Source organism: Thamnophis sirtalis, unplaced genomic scaffold (assembly GCF_051295495.1).
Source record: "Thamnophis sirtalis isolate CommonGarterSnake01/CBP01778 unplaced genomic scaffold, rThaSir2_p1.2 scaffold_4, whole genome shotgun sequence".
In the NCBI taxonomy this organism is placed as follows: domain Eukaryota; kingdom Metazoa; phylum Chordata; class Lepidosauria; order Squamata; family Natricidae; genus Thamnophis; species Thamnophis sirtalis.
Genome location: NW_028261384.1, coordinates 37,400,731 through 37,422,223, shown reverse-complemented (window position 1 = coordinate 37,422,223; position 21,493 = coordinate 37,400,731). Strand labels below are relative to the sequence as shown.

At 35.3% G+C, this 21,493-nt stretch overlaps 1 protein-coding gene across 2 annotated transcripts; it reads right to left on the bottom strand.

Moving 5' to 3' along the window:
• Nucleotides 1–286: 286 nt before the first annotated feature.
• TSPAN13 (tetraspanin 13) lies at nucleotides 287–20,482 on the bottom strand. Of its 2 annotated transcripts, XM_014076318.2 has the most exons (6): nucleotides 20,228–20,479; nucleotides 14,963–15,130; nucleotides 9,812–9,892; nucleotides 7,188–7,301; nucleotides 5,008–5,118; nucleotides 287–4,387 (listed from the first exon to the last, which is right to left on the bottom strand). In XM_014076318.2, the coding sequence occupies exons 1-6, from the start codon at nucleotides 20,288–20,290 to the stop codon at nucleotides 4,313–4,315; spliced, it is 612 nt and encodes a 203-aa protein (XP_013931793.1). In that variant the 5' UTR covers nucleotides 20,291–20,479; the 3' UTR covers nucleotides 287–4,312. The 2 variants fall into 2 exon arrangements, with proteins under 2 accessions (XP_013931793.1, XP_087568886.1); XM_087712760.1 differs by lacking the exon at nucleotides 5,008–5,118 and having other exon boundaries at nucleotides 20,228–20,482.
• Between the last annotated feature and the right edge of the window lie 1,011 nt (nucleotides 20,483–21,493).

Below are 21,493 nucleotides of genomic sequence, written 5' to 3'. Positions count from 1 at the left end.
GACTTGCTATTTATATTACACATTGAAATGTATAAGCAAAAAACCCTGTAACTGAAGCATGGTCATCTATTAAATATTAGCCTAATGTGTTTAAGTATTAATGCTGTTAATTCCCTTTCCACAATCATTGGATCCAGGCAGAATAGCAATCTTCCAATTAATGCACAAATGAAATTGGTCAGTTTACTGGCAAAGTCAGTTTGCCAGAAATACAGAAAAAAAACTTTTTATGTACATAAAAAGTTTATATATATTTTAGCTCAGCATGCTGAATAACACATAAATATCACATAAAACATACTAGTTTATTTAACAATCTAAACTATAACATATTCTGAAATACAATATATGACAGTAGCTCACAGTTGTGTGGCACATTATGCTAAACAGAAGAAGAACACTTTAGGCTCCCAGGCCTCTTTCTAGGACTCCCAATTATAACTATTCATCATGATTAGTAAATATTGGCTCTGGAATATTGAAAATGAATAAAAAAACATTAGTTCTCTAGGAAAATAATACAAAATGGAACCTCTCCTGCAGTTCCATTTCTATTACTCCTTTGTTGTTTCATTCCCTGAAAGAAAATTGGGAACACAAATAGGTGAGGAGACTCACACTTTGACAGCTTTCATGTCACTTCTGAATCAAAATCAGGGTTTTATGCTTCCAAACAAATGGAAAATGCTAGTAGGCCAATTGTTACTAAGGCTTCTGCCATTCCAAAAGAAGATAACCAACCCATGAATATTTGTGGTTTATTATTTACCCTGCCTCACATGGCAATAAAACGCAATTGCTTCACAAGCTACATTGACTCCCAATAGATGTCTGGGTGTGATTCAAATAGTGGTTATCATTTTCAAGTCCTAAATGACATAGGCCCAGGTATTTTGTGCGATTAGCTTTTCCTAGTTATTCTGTTTGTCTCACCAGGACAGGATGGGACAGGACAGAACAGAATAGAACAGAACAGAGTTGGTGGGAATCTTGGAGATCTTCTAATCCAACACCCTCTCAACCATGAAAACCTATACCATTTCAAATTGTTGTCCAATCTCTTTTAAAATTTCCAGTGATGGAACACCCACAACCTTTGAAAGCAATATTTCATCAGGTCCAACAATATAGGAATAGAAATAGTACTGATACTTTTGAATCTTGGTATTGCAGAAGATTTTAAAGTAACATGATAGCTAAATAAGCAAATTGATCACTGAAGAAATAAATCCAGAATTTTCACTTGAGACAGGTTCAAATTGTCCTACTTTAGACATATGATAAGGTCTAGCTTTCTGGAGAAATCTATTATGCTGTGGAAAGTGATAGGAAACAGCAACAAGGTAGATGGTTCAATTATATGGCAATGGTGTACCAGTGAAAGCCCTGAAAAAGCAGCCATCTAGTGGGATCCAGGTCACCTATCTTTTCTTGCATGTTAGTATCTCTGAAACAACATCGCTCGCTGCTCCCTGATTCAGATAGCCCACCTGTTTAGTTTTCTGTAGGATCTTTGAAATGTTTTTTTCCTCAAGCATTTGTTAGTTGAGCCTGTTGTGTTTAGTTAGTATGGTTTTTTTTGTTTTTTTCTTTTTCTTTCCCTCGTCTCTCTATACTAATGACTGCATTTCTAGGAATGCATCTGTTAAAGTACTGAAGTTTACAGATACAACAGCCATTGGTCTCATTTGAGATAGTGATGCATCTGCATATAATGTTGCAACCAGAACAATCTGGAGCTCAACATGTTTAGAGATGGGAATGGATTTTAGGAGAAGCCTTTCTATTTTACCACCTCTTATTCAACAACAATTACAACTAGTCTGCTTTCCATAGACAATCTGTATATTGCAAGGATCAGGAAGACTGAGAAAATCTCTTCAGAGGCTGTAGTGGTATTATTATTATCCCTATTATCTTATTTACCACTCCTTTATTAGGGTGATATGATGATGATTCTGTTACTTTGCATGTACACTGAGAGTTTCTCATCAGAGACAGATTCTTTGTGTGTCTAATCACTCTTGGCCAAATAAAGTATTTTATTCTATTTTTCCAGATGGTCTTTTAGAAGCCTCAGTTGGATTGTACCGTTTATGTACATTTAATTATTATATTAAAATGTATTTGTTTTTTCTTATCTACAGATATTTAAATTACAAGTTTTGCTTTTTTGTTACATTCTTGGCACATTTTATATACTGTCAGCTGCCCACACTCACTATGTTGAAAAGGGTATCCATATAAATCATATCAATGTAGTGAATAATCACAAACATCCTTATTCATAGTCCTCTTTGATAGAGAACTGCAATCAAGAAGAATGTGAATGTCATCACTTGTAAAGAGAAAAGGCAAGGAACAGGAAGAATAAAAGAGCAACTTGTATCAAAATCAGGATCACAGGAGATATGTTTTAAATATAACTAATTTTTGTGTGATTCCTTATTCAAGGACAAACTGTATTTAGGACTTCAGGACTTCAGGAAATTCCAGAAGAACAACAACATGAAACATAACAAAGTCTTCTTACTGAATTTTAAAGTATATGTACTTTATAGTACATAGTAGCTAAATTGTGGATTGATATTCTTATGCTCCTCAACTATCAGCTCCATGGAAATAAAGCTTACTCCCAGCTCATGAATGGGTATTGAACTGTAGCTTAAGATCTGCATCCATAGAGCTGAGTTCCAATGATTTGTCCATACTACTTCATGGAAAGTTTAATCTTTCAATGAAGTCTTGTGATACTCTATTCCAATATGTAGGCTTTCAGATATTTTCAATTCATTTCATTCATTTCCAACTCCCCAGAGATAATAAAAACTTCATATTATGGCTACAAGAATCAGATAATTCAAAGATTGTTCTAAAAGGACAAGACAAAACTTAATACTTGACTGCTCTCTAATGGCCATCTGGATTTCTGAAATTCAAGTCTAATAGTCCTCTTGAAGAGCAGTAACTGTTTTCCAACAGTATCCTTCATTTCCAGAACTGCATCTTCTTGGCAATCTGTTTTTCCCATCATCATGTCATTCATGTCATTACTGCTTACATTTCTTTTAAGCTTTCTGCTCTCTATAGGCTTTCTCCAATTATCCTTTTAAAATTAATATATTTAATATGCTTGAACAATTTGCATCTATATAATGTTAATTAAAAAAACTACAAATGCTTTGGCAGTTCAACAAGGGCTAAGTTATATGATAAGAACTGAATTTTAAATGTAATTATTTAAAAGTTTTATTTAAAAAAAGAGAAGAACTACAAAGATATCATTTATAAGTCTAGTACACATTTATGGTCAGACATTTTAGATATCAATGAACAAACAGTTAAATGTAAGACCCATATCAGTACCACACTTAATGTATTACACTGATAAGAAGAAATTGCCCCTTCCCAAAAACCTCCTGGCATCAAATGTCTTACCATGACAAGCCAACTACACACTATGCTTCCCCATTTATCATTTTAAGTTACACAACTTGCATAATTTTAGTATACTGTGAAAATTTATCTTTCTTTCTTACTATGATCATATACTGGGCACAAAAAAACCCTGATATTTAACCTTCTGAAAATCATAATGTTGGACAATATCCAACCATGCCTGTCAAATGATTTTATGTCTTTTAGAGCTGAGGTAAATCAAGAGATTTAGACATACTGGTAATCTGTTCTTGGGATGAAACAGAATCACTATTTATATAGCCAATACTGAAATTAATTTGCATGTATATCTTAAAACAAATCCAAAAAATGGAGAGGAGTTGATAAGGTATAACCCCAATCATTAAAAATGATGAGTTTTCAATTGTCCAGTGATTATTTGAGGGGATTTCTTCTGAACTAATACCAGTATCAGAAACAAAAGCACAATTTCTTTAACATATTTCAAATGAAATGCACTGAAGCCAATAAATTAGTTTTTCAAAAAAAGAGGAAAAAATAGATCAATGAAAAAAATTCTGACAAATGGAATACATTATAAGACCAAATAAATCCTTCTTTAAATTAAAAGTAACACCAACCCATTGAGAGAAGAATAACATGAATAATTCTACTGGGTCACTACATTCCTACAGAATTCATATTCTATTTAGTTATACAATTGACAGCAAGCACTTCAGACTAGTTCCTTCAAAGAACACTAGAAAACAGGATGAAAAGCAGTTCTAGGTCTGTATTCTTATCTCAAAAGCAGATGTCCCCAATTAACATGGAGAGTAGACAGATCAGTGGAGAATTCAACTTTTTAAAACCACAGTCGAAAAAATGTTTAGCCCCAGAAAACATTTCCAGGTCAAAGAAATGCACTAGGATTTGCACGTGGATCTTTCTGATTCCGGTATCTGTAAGTGAGCCACACTCCTAAGATCTGAAGGAATAAAAGAAAGAAAGCATATGCTAAAATTTCATAATATATTGCAATATCTTTCAGCACTCCATCACTTTGTTTATAAATGTTCTCTATACCAAATTCTTCTGACTGATTATATATTCCTATACGAAGGAATGATATCTATGAATAAATAATATACCAATTTTTAACTTTAGAATAACCTATGAAATTGAATGTTTACTTTTCCTGATATTCCTGAGCTTGGAATATCATTTTATACATAGAATAAAACTATATATTTATTATACTATATCTTTCTATGTGTACATATATCTATGTATTTTATTTCACCAATACATGGACTATTCATGTAATTACCAGGAATAAACTATAACTGACAATGCTACAGTATATGTGACATGTATAAAAATAATAGTTAATTCAAGATAGTCACTCCTTTAAGTAACTGCATAGGATTTTTACTTTACCTGAGATAATGTGTATATTATGTTGCTAAGAAATAAAAATATTTTTACTTTTATAGAAGAGAACAGTGCTTCTCCATATTAACTATAATACCTTTATAGAAAAAAATATTGGAAAGTTCTCCAAATTACAGAAACATTCAAAAATGTTTAGGCTAATTTTGCACTTACCTCTGTGAAACTAAAGAAGAGACCAATGCCTCCTACAAATCTTAAGACCATTTCAGAATATTCCTTAATTATAGGTGCACAGGGTTTACAGGTCTGTGTTTCAAAACATTCCTGCAAACAATTGTTATTTCAATTCATTATTAGGATGTTATCTATAGCTACATACAGATATAGATATATATTGTGAATTGTCCTAAAAATGCGAGTTCCAGGTATAATTATAAAAGAAGCAGACATTATGATATCTGGAACTAGCTAATGAAAGCTCAGTGAGCAATATATTTTAAAAGTTCTGGCGATCATAATGTCGTATGTATGTATGTATGTATGTATGTATGTATGTATGTATGTATGTATGTATGTACGTACGTACGTACGTACGTATAGTATTTCAGATAAATGTAGCCCTCCTCTACATAATATAACACTGGGCAATTAACAATAATGAAACCAACATATTACTAAAACTCCCCCCTACAAAATTAAAGACCATCACAGCTTAACCAGGTGACATAAAAAAAACCTTGTACTAATAGTTTGGTATCATGTTACATCCTGGCTCATAGTCTAGAAGAGTCAAGAGAAAAGGAGCCATCTAGATCACAAGGGAGAGCCTGTTCTGTAAAGCAGGTATCTCAACAGATAAAGAATTTCCCCAAGGTCATGCAAAAAGACATAGTTGATAGGGGGGGTGTCTTCTATTTATCCATCAGATTGGGTGGATTGGTAGATACCCTTGTCAAAAGACAGTCTTGAAAATAAGCTGACCTGTGCCATGAAATGCTTTAAGCCTTTGAATTACACCTGAGAGGGAACTGTCAGTGCAGCATCACAATGCCTATAACATAGGCAAATGTCAGAGCATTCAGAGTTATGAACAGACTGCATTCTGAACCAGTTGAAATGTCTAAGTAGTCATCAAGGGTAGGGCCATGTAGCAGTAGTTGAATTAGGGGTGTCTAAGACAGGAATAAGTTCAGCAGGGCCTCCCAGTTAAGAAACAGGTGCAAATTCCAAATTGTATGCCAACATTGTCCAGGTACCTCACTTCAACATCTTATTGTAACAAAATAAGTCTAATACATAATTTCATTTGTGATCTGTCAGATTTGCTTTATGTCTTATTAACATTTTGTCTTAGCAACATTCTAGGTATCTCTTTATGTTGTTTCATCTTCCAGAGCTCATGTATGAACCAGGAGGCTCCACAAGATTCACAACCACAAAGTTCACATTGGTGGAATCCACTAAGATCTTAATTGAACTGGCCACAGAGATTTAAGAATAACTTCACTCCCTCTGAAAATCCATTGCTTTTATAAATTGCCTGAGATAAGCCAGATCCCTGCAAAGTTCAAACTACAACTCCAGAACCATGGCAAGGAATGAATTAACATTATCCAACCACATTGTCACTGTACCAACATGAAAAACATATCTAGGGATGTGATCTCTGCTGTACAAATACCCTTCATGGTATTGGACCTGGGTACTTGAGAGACCGCCTGCTGCCAATTACCTCCACTAGACCGATTAGATCCCACAGATTAGGTCTCCTCCGAATCCCATCCACCGGCCAGTGTCGACTGGCGACTACCCAGAGGAGAGCCTTCTCTGTGGCTGCTCCGACCCTCTGGAACAAACTCCCCGTGGAGATTCGAACCCTCACCACCCTCCACGCCTTCCGCAAAGCCCTCAAAACCTGGTTGTTCCGACAGGCCTGGGGCTAAAGAGCTATTGCCCCCATCTCGAATGGTATGACTGTTATGAGTTTTAAATTATATATTGTTATGTTGTTTTAAATCTTTTGTCTGTATCCCCCTCCCCAGTTCGAGTTGTGAGCCGCCCTGAGTCCCCTTCGGGGGAAAAGGGCGGCATATAAATTTAATAAACTGAACTGAACTGAACCTGAAATGAGCTATACCAATAAGCTATATCAAGTCCAGGACTGCCACAGTGCTCATGAATTCTGTTTCTTGGACAGATCTTGAAATAAGAAGATTTGGATGCAACTTTTCAAATTAATGTTCTTTCTCCAAAACTTCTACCATAACTGTATATAGTAATCAAATGCAAGAAATGGATTATGAATTTCAAAGATAAAACATTACATAGACAAGCAAAGAAAATATATGGTTTCAAAGGTTTCCTAAAACACAACGTAAGAAAGGTCAACTTACCGCAGAACAAGATGTATCATCACTGACATTATGGAAGCCACAACATTTTAGATTCCGCTGAATATCCTGCCTTGCATTGTTTGTGTTGTTCCACCCAACCTCTAGAAGTTTGCTCTATAAACACAAGGAAATTATGTAATAGTCAAAAACCGAACTTTGCTATTAGTTTAATATAAATGTCTGCATAAAGACTCTGGTTTGCTAATTATATATGAATCACCAATGCAAACAGAATTATTTCCCAGTATTTTAAATATTCATTTCATTTCCTTATTTTGCTCAGTTTTAAAGCTTTCACTGTCTTAGATTTGTTTGCCATTAGTGGATAGTATCAGTATTTTTTAATATAAAAAATTCAGTTTTTGCTCATATTTTTTGTATCTTAAATGCATTTTACAATCTCTCTCTCTCCAATTTTTACTTGCTCAAAAAGAAATGCTTACATTGCTGCTGCTTCATTTCTTTCCATATAAGGGGAAATGAGGGGAAATGTCTGTATTTTGGTTTCTGTTTTCTCATAGCCTTATTTTAAAACAGGGTTTTTAAAATTTGGCAACTTTAAGGGGTAATATGGACCTCTTAATTCCTTAGCCAGCATGCTAGTTTACACCCAGCCATAAACTATGGATGTGAAGAGACTGGGATTACCTTAAATGTGTTAAAAGATGATATTCAAAAGTCTGTGTAACCTGCAGCTAAATTAAAGTTATTTGTAGTATCTATGTAACTGATATTTCTATCACATCAAGGTGAAAGACTTCAGGCAACAGATAATTGGGTTTCTCTATTTTGTTCATTTGTTCGTTTCCTTTTGTTTTATTTTTGGCTAACTGGAACAACCAAGGTTTCACAAAATGGATTAACAGTAGTAGTACTTAATGTTACAGTATTTATAAAAGATGGGATCAATTCCAGAGCTAACTTTCTCATTTCTTCATATTTTTTTTAATCAGGAAAAAAATTAAGAAGAAAAGAATGTGTTAACACCAACTTGATCAGCAGTACACTGCTAGATTCTAGATTCCAACCATGACTGTCGACAACCAGCTTCAATGGATCCAACCCATAAATATCATGAATTTTTATAGCAGTATTGCTATAGATTTTTTCCAGCCAGCCATTCTATTCTAGAATGTCTTGAGTTGTTACAAGTTCTGTCATGTATGTATGTATGTATGTATGTATGTATGTATGTATGTATGTATGTACCGTATTTTCACGACCAAAAGCCGCACCGGATTATAAGCCGCAGTATCAATTAACGTTAATTTTTCAAACTTTTTCCACATATAAAGCGCACCGGATTATAAGCCGCACGTTTCCCGACGCTTCTGGACATCTGTTGCAGTCGCGAGGAGCGGAGGAGAGCGCGAAGGTTCTTGGCGCTCCAGGAAGCCCCGAAAGCAGCTGGGGGAGGCGCGTGGTTTGGTTTCTCCTCCCTGGATGTCGCAGCAGCAGCCCCAAGTGCACCGATCTCTGTGTTTTTCGCATCGGGGCATGCTCTTGCAGCACACCCCGATGCGAAAAACACTGAGATCGGTGAGTTTGGGGCTGCTACTGCGACATCCAGGGAGGAGAAACCAAACCGCACGCCTCCCCCAGCTGCTTTCGGGGCTTCCTGGAGCGCCAAGAACCTTCGCGCTTTCTCCACACTCTCCTCGGCTCCTCACAACTGCAATAGACGTCCAGAAGCGGCAGGGGCTATCGAGCTGGAAATCCAATCCCCATTAGCCCCAAAAGCCGCTTCTGGACATCTATTGCAGTCGCGAGGAGCGGAGAAGAGCGCAAAGGTTCTTGGCGCTCCAGGAAGCCCCGAAAGCAGCTGGGAGATCTTTTTCCACATAGAAAGCGCACCGGGTTATAAGCCGCACTGCCGGTTTTGGATCAAATTTTAGGATTTTCAGTGTGGCTTATAGTTGTGAAAATACGGTATGTATGTATGTATGTATGTATGTATGTATGTATGTATGTATGTATGTATGTATGTATCTATCTATCTATCTATCTATCTACACACACACAGAGTTTTTAAAGTCTTTGGCCTTTTTTTAGAGTAAATTCTTCCTACTCTTGTTTAATTTGAAATGCTTTGGGACCTGAGTATCTTGAACAAGGAACTGGAGTTAAGATTGCTGGATAAGTGTTCACGAACAATTATCTTAACCTAATGAAATATAGACCTATATAACCCTAACCCTAACCCTATCCTCTACCTTCTTTTCAACTGAGGCTTAGCTGTTCTCTTTTCTCCATCTACTGGGAGAATACTACATTTTGTAATTGTTACCTGTTCTAATTAACAAACAAATGCTCTTCAGTGGGCCCACCACAACTTTGACTATGAATATCTTCTTTATGATCCTTCTGATAAACATAATGGCTGTTTGGTAATAATAATAATAATAATGCTGCAACTCTTTGTCATTTTATACCCTAATTTTACAAATAAATAAATAAAATCCATTTTCGGATTGCTTGTATACATACTTTAATAATTTTAGGTCCTATGTTAGGACATGAATTATTAAATTTTCACTAATCTTTTATTGTGGATCTAATTTGTAGATTACCTGCATAATAATAATAATATATTTTAAATAAAGATATCATAAGAAATATCTTACCTGCTGTTCTTTATTCAATGTCAGACAAGCACATGAGACAGAGAACTGTATAACAAACACTAGCAAGAGTATAATCATATACTGAAATAGTTTAGTTAAAGCCATCAAAACCACTTTTGCAGAAATGATACACATGTATTTGTTTGTTTGTTCATTCATTTTATTTGTTTGTTTGACTTGTATGCCACTCAACTCAACCAAGTGACTCTGGGTGGCATGACACAAATACACATGGATAAAATGTAGATACAAATTTAAAAGACTAAGATATTTTGATCTGATTCAAAGGAAGCCCAGTTGAATGGAGAAATGACACAATGGAGCACATTTTGGATTATGATTATGCCAAAATTTCCACCTGTCCCATCAACCAATTTAGGAATATTGGTTGTCATGTCAGCTACATGCAACCCTGCAGCATTCTATATGTGGTCTCCAAAATATTCCAGCTTTGTTGTAGTTGCCATTTTTCAACCTGACTCTGGGCCTCCTTTTTGAATCATCATTTCCTTCTTTGCCTTACACTTCCTCGAATAATCCTAATTAGATAATTTCCTAATGTAACAATTGAAATACTTGAATTTGCATGTAAAATAAAAGTGAGGCATGCTATACTCACACATAGTAAGAGGAGATGTTTCTAGAATGTGAAGCAATTTACCTTCCATGTAGTAAACATCTGGTACCTTTTGTACAAGCTTTCCTTCTGAACTTCTGGTAAAGGTTTCCCTGTCGTGTCCAACTCTAGGGGACGATGCTCATCTCCATTTCTTGCCTGAGGGAGCCAGCATTGTCCAAAGACAATTTCCATGGTCATGTGGCTAGCACAGCTATATGCCAAAGGTCCATGATATGCTGTTAACTTCCCACCTTCCCAATAAGTGGTCATTTAAATTATTTAAATTTGTATGCTTTTGAACTGCTAGATGGGCAGGAACTGGGACAAGTAATAGGAGTTCACCCCATTGCACAAATCTTGGGTCTCATACCTGGCTGTCTGCTCTCCAACTGACAAGTGCAGTGTCTTTAACCACTGAATCATTGCACCTCTTTCTGAATTTAATATGTAATTTAATTTTCATAAAATATTCTGCAGTCAAATAATAACATAAGCTTATATTCACATAAGTGAATATTTACACACTGAGCTATACTCTTTTCCTTTCCTTTTCCTCACTATACAAGAATTTGTTAATGATGGTACCAATTTACAATAACCTTGAAAAAAGTCATTTACAACCAGCCCCTGTACTTATGACTGTTGTACACAAACACACCTACAGTCTCATGGTTGCAATTTGGGAATTTGGCAGCTGGCTCACATTTATGACCGGCTGCTTCTTCTTGAGGTCACATGATTGCAATCTGCAACTTTTCCAATCAGTTTCCAACAATAAATGTCAATTGGAGAAAATCATGTTTATACCCCAACTCACTATGGATTACTATGATTCCAATTGTGGTCAAATACTATCTGTTATTTAAGGAGTCATGGATAAGTTAATATTAAATTTAAAAGATCATAGGTCCACATGATCTTTCTTATGCTGGAGTTTTATTTATTTTTTTATATATATTTTTATTTTTATTTACAAACAAACACAGAACTTAGATGTACACTACATTTACACAATACAGTACAAACAGGAACTTCCTGTTCTTTCTAATAGCAATTTCAAATTGATACAATTCTCATGTTATTTCTTCTTCTAATACAATTCATTTGCGTTTCACCATATTTAACCTTCTTATTTTACTCATCTATCTGCTAATTAGGTGATTATCTCTAATAAATGTAAATTCATATATATATATATATATATATATATATATATATATATATATATATATATATATATATATATATATATATATATATATATATATACATACATACATACATACATACATACATACATACATACATACATATATATATATATATATATATATATATATATATATATATAATGTTAATTATCTTTAACTTCTATTTTTGGAGTTTATTGACTTCTTTCATTGATCCTTGTTTCTTTCCTCCATCCATCTATACCATTTTTCCCATATCTGATAATATTCTGTTTTTTCTTTTCCCTGGATTTCTTTTGTTAATTTGTCCAATTCAGCACAGTCCATAACCTTTCTTATTATTTCATCTTTGCTTGGTATCAATTTATTTTTCCATTTCTGAGCGAAGGCAATTCTCGCCACCGTAATTATGTGTAAAATTAAATACTGGATTTCTTTTTTATATTTCGCTGTCATTATTCCTAGTCAAAAAACTTCTGGTTTCCAATCAATTTTGACTCCTGTTATTGATTCTAGTCAATTTTTAATCCTTTTCCAATACTTTTTAGCCTCCTCACTCGTCCACCATACATGATAATATGTTTTGTGTGTTAATTCACATTTCCAACATTTTGGTTAAATATTTACTGAGATTTTTGCTAACCTTGCTGGTGCTAGGTGCCCTCTGTAAAACATTTTGTACTTGTTTTCCTTGTATGCAACCAATAGTGTCATTTTTAAATTTGTTCCCCTCAAATTTTTCCCATTTATCTAATTCAATATTGTAGCCAAAGTTCTGTGCCCATTTTACCATTTGTTCTTTCACAATTTCGTCTTCCATTTTATACTTCAGAAGAAATTTATATATTCTCCCTATCATCCTCCTTTCTGAACACTGGATTATTTTATCTAATTCGTGTGATTCCATTTGGATGCCATATAATTTAGTATCGTTATTGTGTTTAGTTTTGATTTGCAAGTAGGTTAGCCAGTCAACTTTCATGTTTTGTTCTGCCAATTCTTCGATTGTTTTTAAATTTCCCTGTCCTTTAATTAAGTCTCTGTATCTTAATACTTTATTCATATCTGCAAAATTTGGGTGTGTCGTCCTTTCTGTCGGGGATAACTAATTCGGGATTTTCACATAGTGGTTTTTTAAAATTTTGAGCCAGTTTTGCAATAATGCATTTCTAATTAGATGTTTTTGAAAGCATTTGTGCATTTTATTTTTATCACCCCATAGGAATGTATACCAACCTGCTTGCAGATCATGGCCTTCTTAAGTCAAGATTCTTTTATTCTTTAACTCTATCCAGTCCTTCACCCATGTTATTGCTACTGCTAGTGCATATAACTCCCAGTTTGGTAATGCTAAGTCTCCTCTCTCCTTGCTATCTTGACTTTAGTTTAATTCTCACTTTTCATCCTTGCCAGGTGAACCTAGCAGTTTGTTTGTTTAATTCCCAAAAGAAAGTTTTACCAGGATTTATAGGTGCAGCTTGCAACAAAAATAAAATTCTTGGTAAAATATTCATTTTAACTGTGGCTATACATCCGATTAGTGATAGCTGAATATTTTTCCAACTTTCTAAATCTTTCTTTATTTGTGTCACTAGTTTATTATAATTATCGTCTTTAATTGTAGAACACTTTTCCGACACCCAGATCCCCAAGCATTTCACTTTCTTAGTTATTTGTATTTTAGTCACTAATTCCAATTCCTCGTTATGCTTTTTTGTCATATTCTTAGTTATCATTTTTGTTTTGTTTTTATTAATTTTTAACCCTGCCACTTCCCCATATTCTCCCAATTTTTGAATTAATTTCGGACTGGATTCTAGTGAATCTTATAAAACAAATACAAAATCATCAGCATAGGCTTGAGTCTTATATTCTTCATTTTTAAGTCTTAAACCTTTTATTTCCTGGTCCTTCTAATTTCATTTAACAATATTTCCAGAGTTAGTACAAACAGCAAAGGAGGGAGGGGGCATCCCTGTCTAACTCCCTTTTTTATTTTGATTTTCTCTGTTCTCCGTTCATCAGAACTTTGTCTGGGTGTTATATAGTTTTTCTACCATTTTTGTAAATTTTTCTCCGAATTTCATGCTATCTAATTGTGTTGTTATAAATTTCCAAATTACGTTGTCAAATGCTTTTTATGTGTCAAGGAAAACAGGTACCAATTGTTTTTCTGGATGTGCCTCATAATATTCTATTATATTTAGGATGACTCTCGTATTATTTTTAATGTGTTTATGAGATAAAAATCTGTTTTGGTCTGGATGTAGTACTTCATTTAGTACTTGTTTAATTCTTCCTGCCATAATCGCTGCCAATATTTTATAATTGGAATTCAATCGTGAAACTGGTCTGTAGTTTTTAATTTCTTGTAAATTGGCTTCTTCTTTTGGGATTAGCGATATTATTGCTTCCGTCCATGATTCAGGGATCTTGGCTTTTCCTAAAACTTCATTAAGCATTTCCACTCCTAATTCTTCCAATATTATTTGATTATATTTGTATAGCTCCACCAGAATTCTGTCTGGTCCTGGGGTTTTATTATTTTTCTGATTTTTCAGGACTAATTCTACTTCGGCTATCATTATTGGCCTGTTTATCGCCTCCCTTTGTTCTTTTGAGATTGGAATTATTTTTTCTGGGTTTAAATATTGTTTTCTCTTAGTTTCCTCCATACTATCTTGCGTGTATAGTTTGTAAAGTATTTTTGAATAATTTGCTTCTTTTCTTCTCCACTATGGATTACTATGGTTCCAATAGTGGTCAAATACTATCTATTATTTAAGGAGTCATGGACAAGTTAGATATTAAATTAAAAAGATCATAGATCCACATGATCTTTCTTGTGCTGGAGTTTTAAAACATCCATATGTGCTTTAAAAGCTAGTTTGACTCCAAGAGATGTATTTAAAACAACTCACAATTGTGCAACCTAATAATACAATAATGTTACAGTAAGCAGTGAGCACTTTTTCCATTTTTATCTTTAAAAAAAGATTCAAAAAAGTCAAAGCTTTTTTCTCATTAAATTGACCAGTATCTTATTTAGTTATGTATTAGCCATTCAATTCCAAAGAACTCTTATTATTTGGCTATGAAATTAGTTTTTTCTCTGGAAACTCTGGGAGCTCAATAAACAAACAAACTCGAATCTGCAGCCATTTGAAAGAATCCAGTTATACCACTGAAGGAAAGATGTTACTATCTAACTTTTAGTGTCGTAACAAGATAGAAGTTGAGCTGTTTTTTTTAACGCTTATTTTCCTGCACGTTAGAGGATTTCAACAAAATACTGCCTTTCATAGGCGAAATGTGTAAGATTACTTTCAAGTCAAAGGATACAAAGAAAAGCAGGACCTGGTGGTGTTTGATGGCTCCAATCAGTCCCACCAGAGCAATCAGGAACAGAAAGATTCCAACTGCCACTGCGACTCCAACAACCCTGAAACTGGAGATGAGGCCAAAGCCAATGCCCCAAGCTGCAATTCCAATCAGCAACAGGCTGACCAACTGTTAAGAAAGAGAAAAAGTGAAGAAAGTTTTGCTCAAGCCAAGTGAAAGGTGAACATATCCAAATCAGTACAATAATCTTGGTCCAAACATTCCAGTGGTGAAATTCAATTTTTTTTTACTACTGGTTCTGTGGGTGTGGCATAGGGGAGAAAGCATAGGAGGGAAAGGATGCAAATTCTCCGTTCCCACCCCACTCTGAGGCCAGCCAGAGGTGGTTTTGGCGGTTCCCCGAACTACTCAAAATCTCCACTACTGGTTCTCTAGAACCTGTCAGAGCCTGCTGAATTTCACCCCTGCCACAAACATTTCTCCTGGGTATAAAATATATTCACAATAACTTAAAGAGTTAAATCTAGCTTAATTTTCATGATCTTAAAAATCTCCTGTTTGATGTGCTTACGCAGTTTTAAAATTATGCAAAGTTCCTTTTGGGAACCAAAGACAATCATAAAGGAAATCAGCAGATACAGATAGGAAATTGTCATTCATTAATTTAAAATGCTACTTTTAATTGTACGTTATCCATTTAAAAAAACATTGCAATATACTGTAGTTCATGTTCACAAGTTTGATGAGTTTATAGCTTTTTTAAAAAATCACAAGAAAAAAAATCAAAGGAAAAAATCTCTTAAGTTGTTTTCCACATTTTATGGATAACAGTATGGAGGTGATTTGTCATTATTTTCTTTTCTAAAATATTTCCAGAATATTTGTATCGCCCTGTCTAGCTTAGAGTTTTGCAGTTTTCTGGCAATCTCCCATGTACTCATCTGGTTTGACCTGATTAGTTGCTTTTTTTTTTCTTAAGATCATCCAAGTCAGCTAAATTCTGCCATCTAGTTCATAATTTTGAATTAATCTTTGTAACAGCAATTCATAATCAATCTTTGTAAATCATGCAAAAAAATGTATCCTTAATAAAAGATATTCTGATATTTATGAACAACAGAAAGTTAATGCTTTAATCCACAATGCTAAAGCTCCACTGGAAATTAAATGGCAATTTGGCTTCACAAAGAACATCAGAAATCTCACACTCTTTTGGCAGATGGCAGGCAATAAATGTATGTATGTATGTATGTGTGTGTGTGTGTGTGTGTGTGTGTGTGTGTGTATGTATGTATGTATGTATGTATCACCTGCAATAGAGATTGATCTGTGTCATTTGTATGATGTCACGTTAACATTTTTGAATGGAATACAGGTAATCCTGGTTTAGTGACTGCAATTACAACAAAATAACTTAATTTTAACTTGAACATAAATCCTCACATTTATGACCTTTGCAAGTCATAATTCATAAAGCAAAGGAGAATTAAAGTATGATCACAAGGACAGTTGTGATTTCATTTAGTTTTGCTTAACAACCAAGTTGCTGGTCCAAATTTTAGTCACTAAACCAGGACTACTTAAAAGGTTTTTACTTTTGCCCAGCGTTTAATTAAAATTATGTTAAAGTCTGCGTAGCACGCTTCTTCCCTAGCACCACATTTCAAACTTGACAGCTTTGGCACAAAGAAATATTTGACAAGCTATGTTTTAAATGGAGGAAATCATTTTTTAAATGCAGGAAGCCCCCACCTTTCCTGTTTCTGTAAAAAAGAAAAGTACTGAAAAACAGAGTTATTGTAATACAGAATAGCGCCTACAATCTAGTGCCATTCAGAAAATAGCAAAAATGAAAATTAACATAGTTGTTGGCTATACTTTCAGGGAATTCGGAAAGTTGCAATACTAATACATGTGGAGACTACCAGATTGGCCAATTTTTTGACCTCTAGGGCATCACATGACACAAAGGTTCCCAAAACAATGCTTCCATCCTATTTGGTATAAATGCTAAATTTATCCACTTGTGTGCATAAATGGTTTAAACAATTATACAGATATTAACTACTGCATAAATAAGCAGCTGCCAAGTTTATGCAATATTCAGTAATGCTTCACTGTGACTGATCCAGAATAAAAGGGCACACTTTGTCGTAAATATCTGGCTTTTTGACTATACACATTCAAAAATTCCAGGATTATATGATGTTTACAAACAGCCAAATGGGATGTATTTGATATATCAACTGAACCACTATGTCTTTTCTAGCAGTCCCAGTTCCAAAAATTGTTGCAATCTCCATGTTTAAATTTTTTTCCAAATTACACCTTAATCCCCTTAGTAGATTATAGTGGTACGAGTATGGTATTATTTCCATTTTTTATTTTTCTATTGTAGTTTTATTAGTCTAATTTAGGGTACAGTTCAACCTGTTGAAATGTATTCAATGAATTCAAAACCCAGACCATGGAAAAAATCTTTGATAAGATGTAAAAAGCAGGAAAGCAATTCAGTAACAGTTTAAACTCATTTACAACAAGCTACATGCAGTAAAAACTCAAGCACAAGATGTCAATAACAAATATTAAAAGTTGACTTGCTGGACCATTACAGAGAAATGTGATAATACTGCTGCACAATACTGCAATTATAATAAAAGGCAAGGTATACATTATGCAAATTAAAACACTCATTCTCAAACTTTGGAATTTTATTCCAAGTAAATGTTTAATTTCAACAGGATGCAGTAATTGTTTGCAAGCCCCAGTAATTGTTAGTAAGCCCCAGTAACTTTCATCACTGTAATTCCTTGTTGTCTTGCCAGCTTCATTTTGTTTCCCAGGTTCCATGGTTTTTAAATGTAAGAATCTGAAGGCCTATATTGAAACTACTCTGGAACACAGGCTTTGAGTAATTAAACCCTCAACTAAACATACATTATTCAGCATCCAGGATGCTTCACACATGATGTGGTAGGAAACATACTTCTCCATTACTTCCTTATCTGGGACCTGAATCATATGATTTAACTAGACGTGATGGTTTTTCATCTATGTGCTGAGGTTTTGCAATGCTTTCCGATTTACTGCAGAAATGACTTGACTTAACTTTCTATTTTTAAAAGCTTAATAATTTAATACAAAGTTACATGACTTAACTTTCTATTTTTAAAAGCTTAATAATTTAATGCAAAGTTAAAGTATAGTAACCACATTTCTAATGTTTGAAAATGAGAAATCTAATTTTTTAAAGTTAATTTAAGACAAAAAACAAAATAAACAAAATAAGATTGCTATAGCTGTTTTGTGAGATAGTCTGTAGTTCAAAAGTCATAAAATGATATCATGTAGAGCATGAGCCTGAAAAATCCTGTTCCATTTTATACTCCTCCAATGTCAAACAACTTAACTGTAGCCTTACCAAAGGAGTTGTCCATGGAAAGGGGCTGAGGTTGGAAATGAATTTCCTGACATCAGAATTTACTGCTCTTAAAAAGTTTCACACACATCCAGAATAGATTATGAATGTTGCTAGAACAAATCTATCTAGAAGTTTATTTTACAATCTGGGTTTTTGTGATAGTCATCCAGCTGCTTCCAAGAAAAACTACAGATATAACAAGATAAAGTAATAGTAATAGCAAATAATAATAATAATTAGTAGTAAGCAATGTTTAGATATGTATTAAATGGGTTCATTCAATGCACTAAGTCGAAATGTGGAGTGTAAATTCATCCATTTGCTTGTAAATCATGATTCAGAAACTAATGTGATGGTGTGCATGCTAAGAGTAACATGTGGTCTAACCATAGTATACAGAAATTCTGCTTCCCGGTATTAAATTTCCCCCATGTAATATTAATTACAATTAAATATAGTTAATATAATTCCTTATGTATTTAATAATTTGAAAACAACTTTTGAAGAAATTTGAAACATACCAAGGGTTTTGGAATGCAGTTGCTCAGGGACTTCAGTTTTGTACATTTGGCTTAACATGACGTGATTTATTTAGGGAAGTGCTTAAGCAAATCTTTGCTGAGCAGATTGTGTGAATATTCTAATAGCTTCCCAATGTAAACTATTAAAAAGTGGGGGAAGCAGTTCCTCCGCCCCTACTTAAAAATGTGTAAGACGTTTTTGAGCAGTTTAAATCCACAAAAACAAAGAATATTATCCTATAACATAACATAGTTAGAAACCCCAAATCCCTCTGAGTATTGTGGGATTCCAGTCTCAGCCTGTAACCAGGAAAATAGGAATTGCAATCTCATATCACCAGATGCTTCATATAGTGAAGTGGATGGAGAATACATTTAATAATAAACAAGCAAACAAAGCAAATGATGTCCCCTCTAGTGGAAGAAGGAGTCAAAAAAGTCAAGATAGCTTAACTATGCAACTAGGCAATTTGGTAATTTGACCTGTTTCAGTCTGATGTAGGGCCTTGTGGCTGCCTAATCAACAATAAATTTATTTCCAAGTGCAAATGCACAAATGGAAGTCTGAGTTTTGCAGTTATAGAAGCTAAAATAAAAACAGCATAAAATTTTATGGATTATTGCTCCACAATTTAAACAAGTATCAATTAGAGTTAGCATAGTTAGGCAAGGGCTTGGATATAAAATAAAAACCAAAAGGCTCAAACTTTTAAAAAAATGAAACTAATAATTATTTCAGTTAATTAGTCTTATTAGCCAAATTATCTAACTTTGCTTTTCTACAGGCAATAATCAGCTTGAAGATTTCCCCACCGTTGGATTTTTCTGTCAGGAGAGGAAGAAAAGCTAAATGGCCTCTGGGCAGTTGCTCGAGACCGACAATCCTGCTGGACGGAGTGATATGTCACCCCAAAGTACACACCGCTGGAACTCCCAACGCGTAATCTGGGGTTTAACAGAGCAGCCGGTTGCCTAGGCGCAGAAGAAAGCCTGCAAGAAAGGGGCTTCTAGCAGATTCGAGTTCCCGCAGTCCCTCGTGGAGACTCTTTCTCACCGCGGCAGGTGCACCGTTACAGCAGCGTGCGAGAAGCGTTTTTAACGAAGGCGACTGCTCCGGAATATCTGGTGGTCACTACTGCTTCTCACTCTCGGTGGACTATGGGGTTCCCACAGGCCTGCTGTGATGCTTTTTCGCTCGCAGGAAGAAAAACCAGTCACTTCGGGGCGGCGGCAAAATCTCCCACGCCCACCCACCCCCCAACCGCAGGAAGCTTCCATTCAATCGCCACCTGGTTCGAGAATGCGGGCGGCGGCTGGACTTACCGTGTAAAGCAGGTTGAGCGCACAGAGGCAATTTTTGGAACAAGAGAAGCCTCCGCAAACCATCGCGCCCCTGCGATTGTGATCGCTGCCGCAGGGTCCCCTGATCTGGACAATTCCCCTCTTCCTTCAAGGGAGGGAAAACAAACCTTTGCCTCCTTTGCCAGAAGTGTAAAAGGACAGGTAGAACCAGAGCGGCCACGGCGGCACTGCAGGAACACCAGTCACAAAACCTCGCTTTCCCAGTTAGCTGCCAGCGCAGCTCAGAAACCTCCCGGGGGGGGGGGAGGAGGAGGAGGACCGCAGGCAGCCAAGGCCCTCATTGGCTGGTCTTCGGAGACAAAGGTAAAAATATGCAAATACGCCCGGCCCGGCGACCTGGTTTTGAACGAAGTCGTGGAAGAGTGCGACGCGGTTAGCCCTTTCCCGTTGTCATTTTACAGTATTGTTGCTTCCTGGGGAGACATTGGTTACCCTGAAAGCAAAATTTTCACTGAAGTAGTTCCATGCACACCTAAAATTTGGTTGATTTTGAGTTAAAGTAAATTTAGAACAGCTCTTTGTCTTTGGCATGAGTTGAAAACTATTGTTCATTATTTATTTCCTATGTCTGAGTCTAAGATTCATAGGTATTGTATACCAATATGTCTTTGAAGTATTTGTCTGGAAAAGTCTGGCTTCTAATGCAATGCATATAGTTGGAGACTGTAATGAATTGCCTACAGATATGTTCCTATATTCGGTATATAATATATGTAGAACAACAATAAGTAATAAAAAGAAAGCCATAAGAATATAAACAAAAGCAAAAAAAAAACCTATAAAAGGGATCTTAAATAACAACCAAATACATTGTAAATTACATGAGAGACAATAAAATACATTATTACTGTGATATATATCAATATATATCAATATATATAGCTGGCCTCCTGACGGAGGGCGGCTCTGCTCTGCGGCAAAGGCAGCGAGGCCAGCCGCCTCCCATGCTGTGCTCAGCTGACTGACTGGACCCCCTCGCCCTCACCTGCCTGGCCGCTGGTGGGCTCCACGTCGACGGGGCGGCTACTGGGAGCTGCCGCGCCTCTCGCCTGACCGCCGGTGCCAGGAACGTGGGCAGGCTCCCCAACTGCTGCGGCGCTGGAACGATCTTAACCAATACATTTTTATGTTTGTTTATTAGTCATATGTGTAGAATTTCTCCTTATTTTCGGTTCAGTGTTTTAGTGTTCACTGTTTTTAGAATAGTGTAATTTTAATTTTGCTAAC